The following is a 21,035-nucleotide window of genomic DNA, read 5'->3' on the forward strand; positions in this document are numbered from 1 at the left end:
CTCGGCGCACCGCGCACGTGCCGGCACGCAGCCCAGCACGACCAAGGGTGGCGCAAACGGGAACTCGACTACTAATTCTGTAATTGTCAACATTGTTAACTCATTATTGGACTTTTATCACAATTTATTTGTATAACTACATTTAACTGTATAATTTAATTATGAAGTAATTTTCATAATGTGAGGTAAAATGAGAAAACAGACACTTATATAAAATTAATCTAATAATCTAATCAAGTAATAGCGCGCTCTCTCTCTCTCTCGTATGAATGTCTTTGTGAAAAGTTAAATAATATATTTAAAAAAAAGTGAAAATAAAATTCTTCAGAAATATGTAGAAAAAGGTAGAAAATTAAACAAAATAAAAAACATGATTATTTACCATAAAATTGATTTTGTTCGCAAGCTTAGAGTACAAGCAAGTTGTCAACGCAATTTCCTTTCTATTCTGCTCACAATAGATGCAAAAAGAGCATACATTTTTTAAAGAGAGAAATAACAATCATGTAGACACCCGGGATGTATACGGCACTTTCAACCCTAACGAGGGTCACGGTACGAGGTTATATACTGAATATCTATGTAGACAAGCTTGCCAACTTTTCACTACTTTCACGATGGCAGGATCATTTGGTAAATACCAACCTTCGCCTAAGGGGGTTGCAACCGTCTGACAAGTCCCAGCTATAAACTGGCGGGTTGCGCTGATTATAGATCGTTTTTGTGTGACGCCGTTTTACTTTATTACTTACACACAAGAGCATACGGCAAATACGTGACGTCACCCTGCAGTTGCATACATTCTAGCTTCCGCTTATCGATACAGTTTGAATTATCGATCGTCAACGAGGTCGAAACATAGACAAGTCTACCACGACCTCGACAGTTTCGAACTAAAGTTTATTCTATGTCGGAGCCTTGATTGACGAGGCGAGAGAATATCGCTCGTCTTACATTGTTACTTTACATATTTACTCGGTGTCTCAAAGTAAAATTCACTAAGAAATATATCGTAAAAGATCAATTTACACAATATAAGCTACGCACATAAATTCCTCTTTATTTCTTCTTTCGCTTATGTCATATTCTCGCTTATACCGTACTATTATAACTTTAAATACTATTTTAGATATCAAAAGATAATGAATTTAGAGAAATATCGCAAATTTAAAATCTTCTTTTTCAACGAAACAATATTGTTTCAAAAATAATTAAACTATTATTAAATAATCAAACTATAATTCATTTTACTTTATTTAGTAGTAAATTATATCTATTATATGTATGTATGTATGCATCAGTATTAATGATTTAAATTATTTATTTCTCTCTCCCTCTCTCACACATATATATACAACACACAATCTATCAATTAAAATATTTAAAAATCTCGTTATTAATATTTTATTATTTTAAAACAACACTCTATCACCCAAGAATGATTTTTTAAGAATATTTGAGATAAGAAATTCTCTTAGCTTTGCTCAGTTGTTTACTAATATGAAAAGATTTCAAGGAATTTAAACATAAAATTATTTTATATTAATTTATAAAAATTTACATCAAAATATTGAATAAGAATGAAATTGCATACACAATAAAACTGAATAGTGATAGATAACGACATTGTGTGAGATCATATATTAATTAATCCGTCAAGATTCAGTCAATTTTGATTAGATGGAAGATTATCGTAGAGATTCGTTCGATATTCTCAAAGCAATTTTATCGATATGATATATATATATATATATATCATATCGATAAAATTGCTTTGAGTATTGAACTTGAGCTTTATATATATATATATACGCAATAAATAGATTAAATCCTGCTACATAATTATATAGTTTATATAATTAAAATTATATTAAATCTATATTTTTACAAAACAGAGATGATTGTTTAAAACTTTTGCCAAATTATCTTAAATGAAAATTTTTTAAAATATGTTGAAGGTAATTTGAAAATTAGCTTTTTCTTTTATTGTTAATTGTGAAAACAATTGTTTCCAAAAGTTCTGCGATTGTTGCTCACAGTTTCTCGCGATTTCGCCGCGTTATTTTATCATGTAAAACATCGTACATTAGAGAGACGAAATTCCAGTAGTTACTTCATAGTAAAGTTACAATCTACGACTTATCAGAAAGGTCTATGTCGACATCTACTGTCGTTCTGCTTACGTAATTGACATCGTAAATATATGGTAGCGAAGTATATACAATGTGTAACGATACATATACAAAGCGTATATTAATGTGTGAAATATTGCCATCAGCCATTAATTCGCGATGATAATTCATCTAAATATGCCAATAATGCGCAATATATATAATGTCATGAGGCAATCACACAATTGCAATCAATTCGTTCAAGCAAAACATCAGCTAGGTCATCAACAATGCAGAAAATCGTTACGTATATATAAGCATGACGTCGTGGTAACATTGTAAATCCAACAAGATCGTTACAATGCAATAACGTATAATAATAACATGCGACGATTTGATAGAATACGTCGGCAAAACTCTTTGAATTCCGTATCGCGTTTGTTTCGCTGATTGACCATCCGCAAAAAATCAGAACATGAGGTTCGCGAATATTTCATTTCGCGCTTTCAAGGCCGCGAAAAAGCTGTCCAGTGATATCATCGACCAAGACCATGCTGTTCTGTCGTATATTTTTTTACTGGGTATATAGTCAACCGAGAGATCTACAGTGTTGTGTAAAAGAAGTTTTACATATGTACCACATCTCGCGATTTGTCATAATTGAGCATACTTTTTTATAAAGTGCTCAAGTATAAAACACTCTGAAAAGAAATTATGTACAAAGTCCATTTTAAATGATTTATATAAATTTATGACAAAATTCGAAACTTTTATTTATAATTTTATACGTCATATAATAAAGAAATAAAATAGCTATAATTATTTGAGAAAGCATTTCCAAACATATGTTTATTGCAACATTTTTTAAATTTTCAAGTGTGCTTTTTTGATTAATTATATGATGTACATCATGTCTGATTATGCAGAATCTTTGATATCAGTGATATTATTTGCGTTAATCAAATTTAAAATGTTCAAAACTGTAAAAACTTTAAAAAAATTTCTTGTCAATCGTGAATTATATGTTTGAAGTAAATAATTTTTTCCTTAGATATATGTTTTTAAATTATTATAAGCAGTAGAGATATTTAAAAGAATAGAAGACCCTACATTAAAGACCTGTTCATTATTCAAGATTAATCGTTGTAAATACGCGTGCTTAAGTAATTATATGTATATCATAATAATGTTATGCAAAAACAATTTTAATATACATTTTTAGTTTTATATTTAATAAGTTTAATAATTTTACTACACTTGCGCCTGAATTATGCAATTATTTAATATGCACGGTCTTGGTCGATGGTATAATGATATCACTGGAGAGCCTTTTCGCGGTATTGATCGCTAATTGACAAATAAATTTGCAAATCTCATATATATAGTTAACGGTACATAATTAAGTCGTAAGTGACATATAAATATGTATATATATACATATATATGTATTTGTCACTCATGATGTAATAATGTACATATCGTTAATTATATATGTGATATATATATATGTTTTTTAATAAAACTCGTGCAATATTTCATACTTGTTATTTAATAATTATAATAAATTCTTTTCTCCAGTTTATCTTATTTGAACAACACACATTTTAATTATAAATTTCCTTATGGTGATTTTATAAATTGTAATAGGTATCATTTATATTGTATGTATTTTTTTTAATTAATTATAATACTTAGTATTTTAAAAATTATATCATAATTTTTATTAATACTTTTACGTAATAATTATTAACTATAAAAATATCCCATTAAATAATACTAAGAAAATGTAGTACTATTCATACAAATGTAGTACATTATATATCGTTAGAATAGTATTATCAGCTTGAGGAGAAATTGCATAAGTCAGATATTTCTTCAAAATAACTTTAGTTCTTTAGAGAATAAGATTCTGATAACATAGTTAATAACTGAACAAAATATGCATTCGATATTGATTTATAAAGTACATATCTATATCCCATTTCAAATTTAAAAACATTTTTTACGTAAGGGAATTTTAAATAATAAATTCATTAAAATTATTAAATAAATTTTTGGAATTTTATTACACAGCGTTTACAGACAATGCTTAAAGATCCGTGTTTTGATTAAGATAATGCTACGCGTGACAGTGAAAAACTAGGAAAATAAAGCGCGAAATCGAGATATGTCTTGTCAAGATACAAAAGATAAATGCAATAAACTATATACATTTGATTTCAGCTTGATAAGGGCAGTTTGCAACTGTTATTTTCCCAAAACATGGAAATAATATTAATTCTGCAGAAAAATATAGCGTGCCTTGTTAATTTTTCAAATACAATAATTATCGAGATCATTATAAAGATTGATAGCCTATTGATTATTGATTGTGCAAATTATATTAAAATCGTTGCATAATTCAGATGCGTATGTAATAAAATTATTAAACTGATTAAATATAAAATTAAAAAGTGTATATTAAAATTGTATATTTTTTTTGTATAACATTATTATGATCTATAATCACGTACTTACTATGATTAATCTTGAATAATGTACAGGTCTGTAAGATAATATCTTTTATTCATTTAAATATCTCCGTTGTTTATAATAATTTAAAATTATATTTATTTTAAGCATATAACTCACGATTGATAAGGAATTTTTTCAAAGTTTTCACAGTTTTGAAAATTTTAAAATCATTGATATTCTTCTAATCTCGATGATCTTGAAATCTTGCCTTTATGCAACCGTTTAATCCACTAGATCCTTATTTTTTATTGCCTTGTAAATATATTAAAATAAAATGTATATAAAATTTTAAAGATATATTTTTTGTTTACAATTATATGAAATATGCTATACTCGATAAATTTGATCTTTTATTTCACTATACATCACTATTCGTCACTATACGTGACTATAATATATATTCACACACATGTACTTATATGCAGCATTGTTTTGAAAAATGTGCGCTTATATGCGAAATTGCTAATGCAATAACCATCGATCTGAAATCCTTGTCTCATGATTCAATATACTTTTATGTACAAAATATTATGCGTATTCATATATGTATATTTGTATAAATATATTAATATAAACAAATATATCGGCGAGAGTTTGTTCCCAGCCAATCATTACCATCTAATGAGAAAGAGATACATGTAAAAAAATATAAATGCCAAGTATAAAGAAGCTTTGTTCGTTTTTTCATTTCATTATGCGTATATATAAAAAATTGCGCGCTTTATAATTTATATGTTTCCTAAATGCTGATTAGAAATTGCTTTTTAAAGCTGAGTATACAAATATTTAGCAATTTATGTGCATTCTTGAAAGCTCCTATCGCCAGAGCAGCAAAGTACGTGTTCCAAGAATTTTGTAAAAAGCCAATCTCAACATAACGGTATCTTTCGTTCTCTTTTTATTGCGCGGGAGCAAAATTATATACCGGATATCTTGGTGCGAAACGATTAGATAGGCCATAAACATATTCCGATTCTCCGCGTTCGCGAAGATTTCTAGCTCCAGTTAATGACTCCTCGTAGGATGGCGGAGCTGAAAGACAAATTAATAGAAATTATTTTAATGAATATTAACTTGTGATTTTCTTTAAAAAATAAAATTTTATGATAAAAAACGAGTTATAAACAGTCTTATAAAACACTTAACGCGAGACGCTACCGCGTCTCTTGATTATTATTTCAGTATGTTATACACAAAGCTTCTTTCCTTTATATCGAAAAATATTGATCATGATTGAAAAAATATTAATCTTACGTAAATTTGGATACAAATTGGACTCCGGCAATGGAGGCAGCGCAGTATTTGCCGTAGGTATTACGAAACCAGCTTCGGATGGCTTCGTTGGATAATCACCACCCGTTTCAACAGGCGGAGCACTTGGAGCATGATAAGTAGCTAACGGGATTGTTCCCACAAAAATAAGCGTGTTGGCGGATAAATTTCGATGATACCTATAAAGTATAAAAATATTGCAAAGTATAAATTATTTAAAACAGGTAGACGAATATAAAGAATTAATTAAAAATTATTTTCTAAATTGCTGTATTATTTTATAAATTTATTTATACAAAAATGAGATATGAAAAAAAGATAAAGAAAAACTAACCATCCTTCGACGCACGCTTCAACTTTTAAATTATATTCGAGATCGATAATGTGACAATTAGCGAGGTTCGATGGTGGAAGAGGCGGAATGTCCAAATGTTGCTCGTAATCGGCACTTCCACCTCCCTCGACCGGTCCTTTGCTGACTTCCGTCACTACAATTTCCTCCGTTTTGGTGTCTGTACGTGGTGTAGTAGCGCGAAAAGTCACGATCTGGACTTCACGATACGTTATTATTTCTTGACAAGAAATTCGTCCAAGCTTTGAGACATCATCGACAGACGTTGTCCGGCTCCAGTGTGCCAAATTTTGATTGCTAAATTATTATTACATACCTTACAGAGCTTAAGCTTGACGCTGTTTACAACGATGTTTGACAAATTCTCCACATTTATCTTTATCGGCATCGATTGTCCGGGCACATATCCTCGAACTGGTAGTGAAAAATTTACGGTTAATGGTGGCGTGCCACAGCACAAACAACAAAATGTCTTGGTCATTTCTTGCCTCACGGATTCCTGAAAATACAATTACATTTGCTTATTGTCATTCGTATTATCACTAATGGAGATTTATTTTAATTTTCCACAAATGTCATGAAGTTTAACTTCTCTCTTCTTAGAGATAAATGTTGCTACAATATAAAGCCTTACACATATATAAAAATACAATACATATGATTACAACTATTTTTTATACATCTTTTACGTTTAGTAAAATTTTTTTTAAAGACTGAGATCTCTTACAGACCACATAATATATTAAACGATATAATATGAGAAACTTAATTATATTAGAATCTGTTAACTAGATTAATAGAGAATTAAAAATATACTTTTAAATTCCAATTAAAATTCTAATATCAATTTCTATTTAATTTAGATCCTATATATTAAATATATTTAATGTAAAAAAGTTTGATACAAACAGCTGCTGTGGGTTCTTGATTTAAATCTAAAGGAGCGATGATTGTAAAAGGACTTTTAACGTCTTGATCAAACTTCCAAGGACGATCCAACGTAGCTTTGACAACATATCGAACGTGTCCAAAATCCGATTCAAAGCTGCTAGGTAAGTTTGTCGGTAAAGAACATGTAAATGGAAATTTGTGTTCCCCTGATTGTATTTCAATTTCTCCACCTAATAAAAGAATATATTTATGTATAAAAAGAATAGAATGGAAACTGGAGAAGAATGTTAAAGAATGGAGAATTTGTTAGATCTTGATACTAAGAATAAAAAGATTCGATTGTATATAATGGACAATCTGACCTTACCCGAGGCAGATCCAATCAAGTAGTATTTCGTTTCGAAATATTCTTCGTGCGCCGTAACAGTTTGAGTTTCATCCCGATATTGTCCTCTCTCATCCATCTCTTGTTTGTCAGTCGTCCAACAAGTATTCGCTTCTCCCTTTATTTTCACGCTTATACCTGCGTGAAAGAGATGACAAACGTTATAAATATAGAAAAGAATGTTTCTCCATATCTATTAATTTCTTCTTTTCTTAATTTTTTCATCAATGCTTCATTGCTTCAAAAATACAACACAATTTTTATATTAAATTATTTTTATATTAAAATTATTTAAAATTATATTAAAATTATTTTTATATTAAATTATTTCATGAATTTTTACTTTATTTAACTTAATATAAAAAATTAAGATGCAAACATAAATTCTCTGTTCACTTTAAAAGCAATACTCTTCATATTCGATATATCTAATATATTTTAGCAAATTTATAAAACAATGCCTAAGGAAACGACAAAGTGGACCGACACGAAAGTACGCGTGGGTGCGTGGGTGCGTGCGTATATGTGTGATTGTTCTATAATTAATCCTTACATATTGTAAGAATAGAAAAAGATCGCTTGCGTGGAATGTAACAAATAGGATGTATTTTGTTGTATATATATATATATATATATATATATATATATATATATATATATATATAGCATATTCCAAATCATCCTTTCTTTTAATAAAAGACGGAAGCTAAATAAGACAAAAATCTTCAACTTTTGCAATTACGTTAATTGTTTATGATATTGTCGTAAGCGAATTATTTATATTGTGTACTTTCGGTTATTCGTACTTAGACTAATTTATTAGATTATTATATTTGAACTAATTTATAGACTTTTGCATTACTATAAAATTTTAATGATTAACAATGTAGAAATCATAAATAATATACAAGAACAAAATCTACAATTGTATGTATATATCGTGGTCTGTAAATTAGTGATATTAAAAAATATTAAAACATGTACTGTCAAACTTCAAAGACAAATGAAAGTCAGAAACTATTTATGTCAACAATAAACGCCCACTCGTATATAAGTGCCTATTATACAATACATCGCGTATATTAAACTTATATAATAATATATTTTAAATTAACTTACACAATAATATGTTTTTAATAATAATTTGGATTATTTGCATATTTTTTATTATTCCTCTGAATAATCCATCATTCTTCTAAATAATATCTTTGAATAATCTATTTTTTCTCTAAATATATAATCTTACCATTCTAAATAATCAAATAAAAAATCTAATCTAATCGAGAACGTGCTAAATGATATGAAAATAAAAGAGGTGTGACAAGTGTCATCGATAGACTTAACAGAAATGTTAAAAAAACAACATAATAAGCAAGATATACATGTAATTCTGTGTAACAATATTGAACATTGTTTTTAAGAGCCGGACTCACCGCGAATTTTTTTTGTGCTGTCCAAGATGATGACGATGTTACCTGTCACGGTTTGCCCTGGGTAATACGTACTCCATTGATTGTCAAATACTATCCGGAAGTCTTTCAGACCCATGTTGATCGATTTGTCACGCTTTTTTGGTCTTTCCTTTTTCCGGATGACACTTGTGATTATTCCATTTGCGTTGCGTATTCACCGATGATTTAACACATTGTACCGACGTTGCAGCTTTATGTTATGTGTCGCTCGTGCTATATCTAGCTACTCTTGAGGGTCAGACACGTTGGTATAGCACTCGCTTCGCGCAGGCGACGAATGACGTGGTCGGCATCAACATTGCGGTCAACAGGGCCGTCTTTACTCCAAAACGCGCAGGCCACTTGACAGGGCACAAGGTCTCTTCGAGACGACCATGCGGAATTTAATTTCCCACTTCAAAAGCTTGAATGTGCGACCTGCTTGATGTTTTAATTTTTTTAAACAGTTTAAATACAAAACAATTTATTCATTTCAATTTATATATTATATACATATTCCAGATCTAGTTAATTACGTTTTCCTATGAATTCTTTGGACAACATTTATAATACATTTTTTCTTATAATTAGTAAAATTTCAAGAAAGATTATCATTTGTCGCAAGATTTCAATTTTTAATATTAAACATTTCTGTGACTAATCCACGAGATACGAAATCGATTCTATCTTTATAATATAATTAAAGTTAAATAAAAAAATATATATATTATCTTTAAATTCCGATTCTTATATTTGATTTAGAATAATATTTCTCGTTTAATTTAAATGTAAATTTAAATTGATTATGAAATCAAATTTAAAAAATATCGTCTCTCTTCGGTCATATTGCGCAATATCAACGATGAATAATCATCGACTCAGACGCAATTTACGCGTCAAAAGATAAATTAATTAGCAATGCATAAATTAATTAGTAGATTCCGGTTTTCATTTAATTATACTATATCTATTTATCTATTTATATCTACTTCATTTAAGAGACATTTATTATTATACGTGTTTCTATTCATATAAATTCTTAGCTATTTACATTAATGTGTATGTTATAATTTGCATGAAATCAGCAACCTGTTGAAAGACACTTTTAGTTTGTTACCAGAAACGGCGCAATTTGTTGATAAACCAATAAAACGGTAATTATATGGAAAATTCACTTCATCATCAACTTTCAAACTCGTTTAACGCAGAATCGTTGCTCGAGAATTTATTATAGATTTATCGTAATTTCGCGAATGCTCGCAGGAATAACGATACATAAAGTATGTCCATATTGTATCTCATCGAAATTTACTGTAATATTACACATATGTCGTCCGGCGTTTTCAAAACTGGATCTAAAATGCGAACGTGTCACGATAAAAACGCGATGTCACGTCCATGCCAACCGCGTTGAACATCATAGAATGGCAATTCGGTCGGTCGTAAAGTTCATACACTCGCGTTGAAATTTAAAGTTAAGTTGCACACATCGACATACAATTTATATATGCCACTCATCATTTCGAGTTTAGTCGGAAATGTAGAACTCCTGAGACTAAAAACGTCATGGCACAAATAACACGAGAGCCTTGCTGTAGAATAATTTAGTAAGCTTTTTTCTTTGTATAGTTTTATTATTCCCTTTTTATATTTTTATATTTTTAGCAACGTTGATCTCACCTATCTCTTTTCCGTTAATTTAAATATAATTATTTATAAACATAATTATTTTTAAAATTTAAATATAGATTTATAAATGTAAAATTGCAATGTAGATTCGTAAATGTAGATTTAAATTCTGATTTAATATTTATTAATCGATAACGAAACTCCAACATTTTATAGCTAGCATGTTATAGCATGTGTACTAGTTTATGCTTTATAAGTGCACTAGTTGATATTATTCGTATAATATTTCCGTTTTCGAGATTCATACATACACACACACATCATAGTAGATTTCTTTTCCATATTGATTTACTAAAGTAACTTCAAATTATATATATATCATCACTACATTGTGATACATTACATTAAGAAAAAAAACACAGTACGTATTATATTCTATTATATAATATAATAATCTTGCTTTTAAAAAGAAAATATTATTTCATATAACTGAGATATAATAAAGAAATATTTTATCTCATATTTTATTTTAGTATAAGAATATTTCGACAAATTTTTTTATTTTAAGATCATTTCTTTTAAAAATTTTATTTAAAATTGAGACTTGTATACGAAGAATTTCAAAATGTATAGAAATAAGTTAAAAATTATTACATTAATTAATAAATTCTAAAATGTGAGTTTTACAGAAAAATATTTCTAGAACTGATCTTAATCCGAAACAATTTTTTATAAAAGACATGTTTTAGAAGAATATGATAATTTTTATTGACTCAGTCTGTATATGCACAAAAAATCTTGTATATATTTATATATATATATATATATATATATCTGTGAAAATAATAAATCAAGATCAGTTACATTCAATTTATGAAACATAAAACAATATTTTCCAAAATTGAGAAAGGAATTTAACGAACATTGAGAGATCGAACGTAATTAATTACTTGTTCACACACATACATTGATTATAAATTGATCATTCAAAACCCAGATTGTGCGTCAGTCGCGCGGATTGCAATCCTGCGGGTGACCCCCGCGGGACCACCCCATTTCATCTCGCGGACCGTCGCATTCTTCCGATGACGCCGTCGGTGGTTTCTTCGCCGTCGGTGGCGGCACGTCATCCTCTCCGCGCAAGCTCCGCTCCACGGGAGGGCTATTGATCCGCGCGCATTTCGGCCGACGATCGGAAGGTAGAGTACCGCGGACGACGGGCCGCACGCCGCCCGTAAATATTCGTTCGGTGCACCGTGACCGGATCTAAGGGCGGATAAAAAGTCATCCCTTCAAAGCGCTCCAGGTAGCAGCGTGGCCGAAGATGGTCGGTGGAGTGACGGAGGGTGGACCCCTCATTCGACCTGTCGAGCCTGGTAAGTGTCGCCGGATGTTTCTTTTTTTCATTTCTTCTGACATCTCTCATCAATATTAAATGCAATAGCTTCATCTCTTTTGTTCATCGTGTGCGCAATCAGTGTCAGAAAATCGACAAAAATTGTTTATCCACCACTCGCAATACAATATCTTACGACGACATTCGTTCAGAATGGAGGACAGCTGTTAGCCCCTTGATTGCAACTGCGTAATTCCTGGAAGAATCACGCGGTAATCATAATTCTCCCCGACACTGTAATAAAATCGAATCTAAAGTTTGGACCTTTGATACTCCCCAATCCATTATGGTGATTTTTCGATGCATAATTTCGTTGTGGAAAGTGCTGGTATGTTTAATGGAGCACACATACTTATCAATATTGACTAACTCGTCTATGTAAATTACGGAGTATCGCAGTAATTAACGTATGTTGTGTCACGCGATGCATTCAGGCAATTTATAATAATTGTTCTTTTTGTTTCACGTTTACATAATATATCGGAATACGTCATGAAATTAATTAATGTTATCGAGAAAGATATAAAAAAATGTTAAAGAATTCCAAGTGTCTTCTTAATGTGTGTTTCATCATGTCGCGAGGTCTCATTTTTCATAGAGGATAATCGCAATAATACTTGACATATAATTCGTGCTCTCTCTCTCTCTCTCTTATTATCCTCGTGCGACATCACGTGATGCTGCGTTTTTGTAGTGATAAATCTTTCATGCAATTACGATGGTGAAATCGAAGAACGTGTGATTATAGTCTCGACGGCGACGCTGGTGACGCTATGTCTTGGCGCCGCTTTCTTATTATGCGCCGTCGCGATGACCTGGTGGCTCTGCCGACGACGTCGCGAACACACCAAACTAAGCTGCGACAAGTCCCTGGCGTTTAGACCGCCGCACCGGAAGCCGACAGCGGTTAAGAGCCCCGGAAGTACAAGCCACTACTTGAAGAAGAGCCCATCGCCGACGGGACCGGCCAAGAGTCCTCCCGGTTCCAGTGGACAAACACCCAGTCCGACTGGATCTCAGTCCTCGAATCCTACATCTCAGCCCAGAACACCACAGAGTTCAGGTAACATCTGTAATAACATAATGATGAAATAATTAATTAGTCACGATATGTGTTACCACGATACTGAACACTGTTTCGTTTCCAAAACGAATAATCGATCAGTGTCACATTCTTTATTTTTTTAATGCTTTTTTTACTCTTTTTTCTGGATTATCTTTCATTTCTATTTTTCTTTTTAATAGTAAAAAATAAGATCTCTTCATAGAAAAATTTGATTGTGTTATAAAAATCGCTGACTACTTTAATCTTTTTTTGTGTGCGCTGTTGGGTAAAAATAGATTATCCTTTTGGGTGTAATGTGTCATGTCTTCATCTTTTTTGCATTATAATGGATTATTTTTTATTTTAATTATTTTTTTCAAAACTATTACTCTTTCTATCAAGCAATATAAATATTTCAATAATAAATTAGCTACTCAAAGATTCTTTAAATATATATAACTCTCTAATTTTAAGCTCTCAAAATGGAACCATTCTTATCATTTAGATTCATAAAACTTCTTATCGCTGCACAATTATTGACCCATTATATACAATTGCAATTACTTTTTAAATCTTTCTACAGAGATTGCACAAGTGCAAAAATTAATACCTTCAAAATAATTCCTGTCTCCTCGATATTTTACTATAGTTTTTTCAATCTAAAAAAAACTATAATTTTCTTCAATCTCCTATATAGCTCTTACAATTTATTTCATTTTATTTTACTTTGAGAAATTATTAAGCAATAGCTTTGCAATAAATATATAGGTACGCCGGTGCAGACACCGCCCGTCGAAGTTGCTGTAAGTATAGAGAATGAGCGCGACAAGGCTGAGCTGGAAAATAACGAAAAGGTTGAGCGTGAAAAGAGTCAAACAGCGGAAAATAACAAGGATAATCTGGGCCAGCTGTTCTTCAAGCTACGATATCGAAGCGAACAGAATGCGCTCGCGGTGACAGTGGTGAAATGTAAAGGGCTACCCGCCAGGGGCCAGCAAAACGCAACCAGTGATCCTTACGTGAAATTGCAATTATTGCCCGAAAAACAGCATCACGTGAAAACTAGAGTCCTTAGAAATACTAGAGATCCAGTGTACGATGAGGATTTCACATTTTTCGGCATATCACAGAGTCAACTTCAGGTAGAGTTACGCTAAAACTGCATTTCTCGCGTGTATAAATTTCTAATTAAGATGATAATAAAATTGTTACCTTAAAAGAAAAGTCTTGAATCTACTTGATAATTGTGATTGCAGAAAATTAGCTTACACTTCATCGTGCTGAGTTTCGACAGATACTCTCGCGATGATATTATCGGAGAACTGACATGTGCTTTATCATCAGTGCCCGGTTTAGAAGACGCGGATAATCAGGAAATATCTCTCTGTCGAAAAATATGCCCTAGAAGTTTGAAGGTAAATATCTTGAAAATGATCTGAAAAAATAAATAACGTAATATGTATTTAGATAATACAATATATCCTACAAAAAACCAGTAAGTACTTTTATAAACACAGTTTATTAGCTATTTTCTTTTATTCAAGTAAAATTCGCTTGAAACTTGTCTAAAAAATATAATTATAAAGATTATAATTTTTAATATAATTATGTGCTTAATTTACTTTTAATTCTATCATTACCTTTTCTCCTGATATTTAATTTATTACTAATGTTTCTTATTTTTAATCATTAATTATTCAAAAAGTTGCTTCAAATATTTTCGTTGAAGAAAAATATATTTTGTCGACTAAAAACTCTTTATTGGAAGACATTGAAAAAAATAGAATGGGGCACTACATATTTATAGATATTATAAATATTGCATTTCGCGCGAATAATTTTTCTTTTCTTTTCCCTTATTCCTTTTTAGATACAGTCACAAGGAAGAGGAGAATTGCTGGTCTCACTTTGCTGGCAACCGGTCACTAGCCGCCTGACAGTGGTGGTGTTAAAAGCGCGAAATCTACCCAAGATGGATGTGACCGGACTCGCTGATCCGTACGTGAAGATTTATCTTCTATACAATCAGCAACGTATCGCCAAGAAGAAGACGCACGTGAAGAAACGTACGCTCAGTCCGGTGTTCAATGAGTCTTTCGTCTTCGATATACCGAACGGTGCGGACGGACTCAACAACGTCAGCCTCGAGTTCATGCTACTGGACTGGGATCGAGTTACGAAAAATGAGGTAAATTTCACGCTTCTGTCATTTAAAGCACGATATTTTGTTCGCTTTGTTATTGATTAATATGCGTTTTGTGTAGTATGTGTATAAATATCTATCTCAACTTCTATAAAGTCATATTTGCAGAGTATTCCAAAAAAAGTAAATATATATATATGCTATTTAGTAAATTCTACGATTTACAATTGATTCTTTCTTAGAAAAAATATCGAGATACATTTATTATTTTTAAGTAATTTTTAGAAACTCAATTGATGTTTGACAAATTAAATTTCAAAGAAAACAGATGACAAAATCATATTCTGCACAATAATTTGTTTTAAATAATTATTATTTTATTTAATAGAATTTTATTTAATAGAATTTTTATTTAAAGTTTTATTTGAAAAAAGATTTGCAATTTTAATAATTAAAAAGGTTAGATAAATAATAATACTGTTTGATGTTTATACAATAAAAAGAAAATCGTCTTCAAATTAAACAAAAATTATGATTAAAAGAATCACTAATATTTTCATATGAAGCACTAGCTTAACTTAATATATTTATATTTTTCTTATTTTTTTAGCTTTATAGAATTATAAATATATTAACTATTAAAAACTTGTATAAGATCATTTACATTTGTTGTTTTTCGAAATAGAAAATTTTTATCATATTAAGATAAGTTGTTAATCGCGAAGGACGAATCGTAAAAAAAAAAAAAAAAAATATATGATTCGTGTAGGTAATTGGCCGGCTAGAATTTGGTGGACCAAAATGTCAAGGTTCCGCTGTAAACCATTGGAAGGAGGTATGCAGCTCACCGCGACGACAGATAGCCGATTGGCACAAACTGCGGGAGTAACCGGTCTCCTGGCCCTATATACGTATCAGAGCTCCCACATCTCCGATTTCTCTAGAAACTCCATATCCTTCGCTATGAAATCACTGATCCGACCCTTGAAACCCTACAATAAGGTAGGGGTGTCTGTTTTGTAAACCTAATACTCAATGTATATTAGGCTTGAAATGAATAGCTCGTCCACCCATAATCGCTGACATCTGAAAAAATTTTTTAATCTGCAAATGAAAATGGTATACACAATGTTTATAGTAGATGGATTTAAAAAATTTTAAACATGATATTTCCCTTAATTCATTAAAAGTCATAATAACAATATAAAAAAGTTTCACTTAAGCCACTTTTTGTTTACACATATAATCTCAGATTAATATCAATATTAATCAATAAAATATCAGTAAAACTATCAGTAAAATATCTAAAAATTTAACGCTTGAAAATTAAATATTAAGAGATTTAAAGAAATATTATTTAACTCTAAAATTTTTATATGTTCTTATACGTATAATTATACATGCGATTACGGGATGACGGCTTCTGCAGAATGCTTTACGATATAAACATAGAATTAAGATTCCCGACCAGTTGAGTAACAAGATTATGAAAAAGGAGTGTTGATGCGTGCGAAGCGGTCGACCTTTCGATTGCTAAATATGTATGTATTATGTCATATAAATAAATATGAAGCAGATAAATTCTTATCTTCTACAGCAAATTTGAGTAGAATACACCGGTGTATATTAAAAATGATCTTGAACAAAATAAAAACGTGAGTGTAACATAAAACCGGTTCATTAATAAAAGGCTCAGCTTCATTACAGCGTGACAGAATTTACGCTAGATTATTTAGATCAAGACACTTTCATGCAATACTTCTGCATGTAATAAATTTGTGTACAATGGCTTTAAAAATGTACACCGGTGCACGCATTTGAATTTGATATTTGCTTTAGTTTATTTACATGATTCATCGTATTTCACGAGACCGCAGAGCGACGTATCACATTAAAGACAGTGTATATTTTACGCAGTGGCGTAACCGTAAATTCTTGGCCCTAAAAGAGAATAATGAAAGAGGCCTCCCTTTTCCGCTCCACATTTTCAAAGCTAGAAAAAAATTAAAATAAAAATCTGTACATTTTTAACTTGTATAGACATTTATGTGCGCACGCAAAAGAGAAATTATATATTTTTATTTTACATTATTATATTTTGTTTCATTTTTTTCCTTTGTAGATGCTAATAATATTGCAAGTCCTCGAAACATATTGCTTATCCGCGTTTAAGAGGGTACATGCACCTAAAATGACGAAAGTGACGGCCGTCTTTCTATTTTTAATTTTTTTTTTTTTTCTAAATACAAGGCCTTTTAAAATAAAATTTTTTTAATTAAAAAAATATATATACAATATATTCTTGATTTTTTTGAAAAACCGTTATACGTATCTCTATTATTTAAATAAATTTCAATTTGACATTTTGAGAGTATTTTTAAAACATAAAAAATTGAACGTGAAAAATATAGAACGTGAAAAAAATCGATTTACCAATCTATTTAGATGTTTGTACCTCCTTAATAGTAGAAAAGTTACGCCACTTTTAAAATATGAAGTTAAAACGTGTTTATCTCGTTAAATGCAAACTGCGAGCGAGTACATTATCTTACAATCAGAGAGACCGACAAAAAAAAATTCAAGGCTCGTATCTTCACCAAATCTATCGCTAAATATTGTACAACAGTCTGATTTTAAGTTTTCGCTTACATTACATAGAAAATTTCCGTATATATATGTAATATGTATATCATTACAATAAGAATTAGAAGAATACTTCAAGATTAAATGCTTTCGTTCATAATCGTTTTTCTATTCTCACAATGAAGCGAAATATAAACGAGTAAATGTGTGCGTTTACATAATGTAACATACTATCGCAGCAAGCCTTAAAAAATTATCTTATAAAATTAGAATCGAACAAATCAAGAAATTACGATGTTTCGGAGAATGTATCGAGAGAAGCCTCGGATTTTGATTTACTCTGTTCATAATCGCCTTTCTATTCTTGCGACGAAACGATAGTAAACAAGAATCGAGTATTCTGTTGCTTTTAAGAGTAGCTGGACTACGAATATAGTCTCAGCCCGCATCGCGATTGTACATATATAACGAAACGCGAAAAGTGATGAATTGACTTGACCCTTGTCTAATCGGCAAGAAAAAATTTAATGTACGCATGGAATCATTAATGCCTTAGCATGTAAATTTATGCGCGGCAATCATATACGTATTTCCCGTATAATAATATGCATACGCCCTAATATGTAAATTTATGTCTGGAGACATTAATGATGCCGTGTATATGTCGTATGTATATGTCACAGAAAGTAATGAGATGGATTTTTTAAAACACAATACAACATCGAGCATCAAAACCGTAGTTTAATTTAAACTTTAGAATATTACAAATGCAACGCGAAATTCCGTGCGACTTAAATTATTCTCGTGTGCGTCGAATCACTGAATCGATCGAATCGTACTTACAATTAGTTTTATCATGATGGTAAAGTTTTAAAGTTTAAATTAAATTACTGTTTTAATATTCGGTGTTGACATTTTAAAAAATTAATCATCACTTTTATGATTAGTTTCGTTATGCATCGGAAGTAAGATAGTTGGAGGATATACACTTCCTGCTCATCTCTTTTTGATAAAAAGTTTAATTGCACATTTTAAAATTGAACTTTTTATTTGTTTGACACGTCAATACAATTCTACGTGTCCTTATGTTAATTCTTTAGCTAATGCTGCTATAGATATAATATATTATAAGATATCGATTTTTTTTTAATTCAAATCAACGCTCGCAGATCGCAAGATAGCGCGAAACATTTCGAACATGAAAGTCAATAATCAGCAACGCATAATTAATGAAAGTTTATTTTTTTACCGCAATTCACTCCTCCACAGTGCGAAACTTATTCAATTTAGAAGAGCAAGGATATTTTATTTAGCATGCAGTTGCACGTACTTATATAGGCATAATGTTTTAATTATCTCTTAAAATATTAATATCACAATTACTAGATTATTAAGTGATATATGGCATACAGTATTGAATTTTTCATATAAATAGACACAAAATAACTTAAAATAACTTAATATATGTCATACATATCTTATATCTATTTCCACATTATATATAAACAATCAACTTTGATATTTTTATATTTATTTGTTTAACAGTAATCTTCGTCTTTACGCATATAAATATTTACAATAAAATAAACTTTCTTTAACATTTTTAAAAACAAATATCAAGAGTTTTATCAACAAGTTTCGAAAGTTTAATTCTTAATAATGCTTCTATATTAAATAAATCAATGTGTATTATAAACAGAGAAACAACAAATTTTTATTATTTTTCAATTTCATTATTTAAAAACAAAATTATATTTTTCTCGTGTTGCAAAAATTAACATAATTTTTTTCCCTTTTTTTCTTAGTAGCCATTCCATACAAATATAATTCTTTATATTATAATTAAAAAAAAAGAATGCAGTTTATTTCTGCATTCACACATAAAATATTTTTTTCATCCTCCAAATTTAAATAAGATTCACACTGTGCACTCTATTATCCATTGTCCTTTCTTCGCAGCGATAAGGACGGGAGGACTGTGATGCGCGCGAAAAAAATGCGAATATCGAGTTATGATCTTTACAAAAATTGAAAGCGAGTAATAATAGAAATGTATCCGGATATCGCGATCGAAAGTATGACAGAAAAGTCGCAATATATCACACGAAGAGACTCAAGAGATACACCGAATATGTTTTACGTACGTTTTAAGATAGTGAAACACGACACACGTCGTCGTCTTACACGGCGATCCACTGAGAAACAAATGGCATTACACGATCGAGAATTTCATGATATTTATTTAATTGCTATATATACAATTACAAATACAACTACTTATATATATATATATATATATATATATATATACATATATATATAAAAGAAGCATATATAAGTAGTTTACGTAGCGATACAACGCATGTACATCCTGTCTGTCGTTCTCTTGTGAAGATTACGAACGATCTTATGCAAAATCGTTCTGCGAATATGAGAAATTATCGATATATTAATCTCCAAACTAATCTCTCTAAGATCTCTTTAAGATCAAGGATTGTGATTAAGAAAAGATTGCCCGAGATCGGCAGACACACTGTAACATAATGACCGTCGGTATAATGCTCGAAAATCATCGTTCTTGTTAATTCATCATTTAAAATTATTTCGATTCTTTTATGTATTCTCTCTCTTGCGCGTCTTCTTTTTGTTGTTATACAATAAGTAAAGATAATTGTACATTATAATAAAAATATTCTAATTTTTTAAAGATTGCAATCGCATATGATTTTGCAAAAATCGCACGGACAATTTTTCACCTTTTACTATCGCAACAAATCAGCTCGTCTCGCGATAATTGTTATAATTAAATAAACATTAATTTCATCAAAATTAAATAATTTAACGAACTATTGGAATGATCAAAACAATAAGAAAATAAAGCTAAATTAAATTCGTGATGTATTAATACATATTATTAAATTATTACTTAGTAAATATCACACATAAGTTTTATGTATGTATATATGTATACTGTACGCCAAAATTTCTTCTTTCTCTCTCTATTTTTTATGTTACGCCGAATTAATAAAGTATCGGTGCTTTTTAAGCATTCGTGAATATTATATTATTAGGTTAAAGAGTGCGGCGTACGCGCGAGGAAATAATGTGCGTGAGCAAATTTTAAGGCTGTGTGGTCAATAAAACGCTAAAATAAACATCTCAATAAATGATTATTTCACGAATCACCAAGTGCCCTGTTCTTTTAAAAAAATCAAAACAATCTTAAAGATATAATAAAAAAGATACGATAAATTAATATATTA

The 21,035-nt window shown here is 30.3% G+C and overlaps 2 protein-coding genes across 2 annotated transcripts; one reads left to right on the forward strand and one right to left on the reverse strand.

The window, feature by feature from the left end:
• Nucleotides 1-4,150: 4,150 nt before the first annotated feature.
• LOC140664500 (arrestin domain-containing protein 17) lies at nucleotides 4,151-9,289 on the reverse strand. Its single transcript, XM_072889642.1, has 7 exons — nucleotides 8,959-9,289; nucleotides 7,508-7,663; nucleotides 7,159-7,370; nucleotides 6,566-6,748; nucleotides 6,232-6,443; nucleotides 5,880-6,076; nucleotides 4,151-5,657 (listed from the first exon to the last, which is right to left on the reverse strand). Exons 1-7 carry the CDS (start codon nucleotides 9,071-9,073, stop codon nucleotides 5,524-5,526), a joined length of 1,209 nt encoding a protein of 402 aa, XP_072745743.1. The 5' UTR covers nucleotides 9,074-9,289; the 3' UTR covers nucleotides 4,151-5,523.
• Nucleotides 9,290-11,719: 2,430 nt separating this feature from the next.
• Nucleotides 11,720-20,927, forward strand: Syt4 (Synaptotagmin 4). Its single transcript, XM_072889641.1, has 6 exons — nucleotides 11,720-11,981; nucleotides 12,750-13,064; nucleotides 13,815-14,188; nucleotides 14,303-14,461; nucleotides 14,917-15,234; nucleotides 15,959-20,927. Exons 1-6 carry the CDS (start codon nucleotides 11,930-11,932, stop codon nucleotides 16,076-16,078), a joined length of 1,338 nt encoding a protein of 445 aa, XP_072745742.1. The 5' UTR covers nucleotides 11,720-11,929; the 3' UTR covers nucleotides 16,079-20,927.
• The last annotated feature ends 108 nt before the right edge of the window (nucleotides 20,928-21,035 follow it).

This window comes from Anoplolepis gracilipes, chromosome 4 (genome assembly GCF_047496725.1).
Source record: "Anoplolepis gracilipes chromosome 4, ASM4749672v1, whole genome shotgun sequence".
Lineage (NCBI taxonomy): Eukaryota > Metazoa > Arthropoda > Insecta > Hymenoptera > Formicidae > Anoplolepis > Anoplolepis gracilipes.

Coding starts and splice junctions, on each gene's coding strand:
- LOC140664500 (XM_072889642.1), bottom strand. CDS start 9,073: ATGGGTCTGAAAGACTTCCGGATAGTATTTGACAATCAATGGAGTACG. Junction 7,371..7,507: donor CTTGATTGGATCTGCCTCGG/GTAAGGTCAGAT, acceptor TTCTTTTATTAG/GTGGAGAAATTGAAATACAA. Junction 6,077..6,231: donor GAAGCGTGCGTCGAAGGATG/GTTAGTTTTTCT, acceptor TATACTTTATAG/GTATCATCGAAATTTATCCG.
- Syt4 (XM_072889641.1), top strand. CDS start 11,930: ATGGTCGGTGGAGTGACGGAGGGTGGACCCCTCATTCGACCTGTCGAG. Junction 14,189..14,302: donor TATCACAGAGTCAACTTCAG/GTAGAGTTACGC, acceptor TTGTGATTGCAG/AAAATTAGCTTACACTTCAT. Junction 14,462..14,916: donor TATGCCCTAGAAGTTTGAAG/GTAAATATCTTG, acceptor ATTCCTTTTTAG/ATACAGTCACAAGGAAGAGG.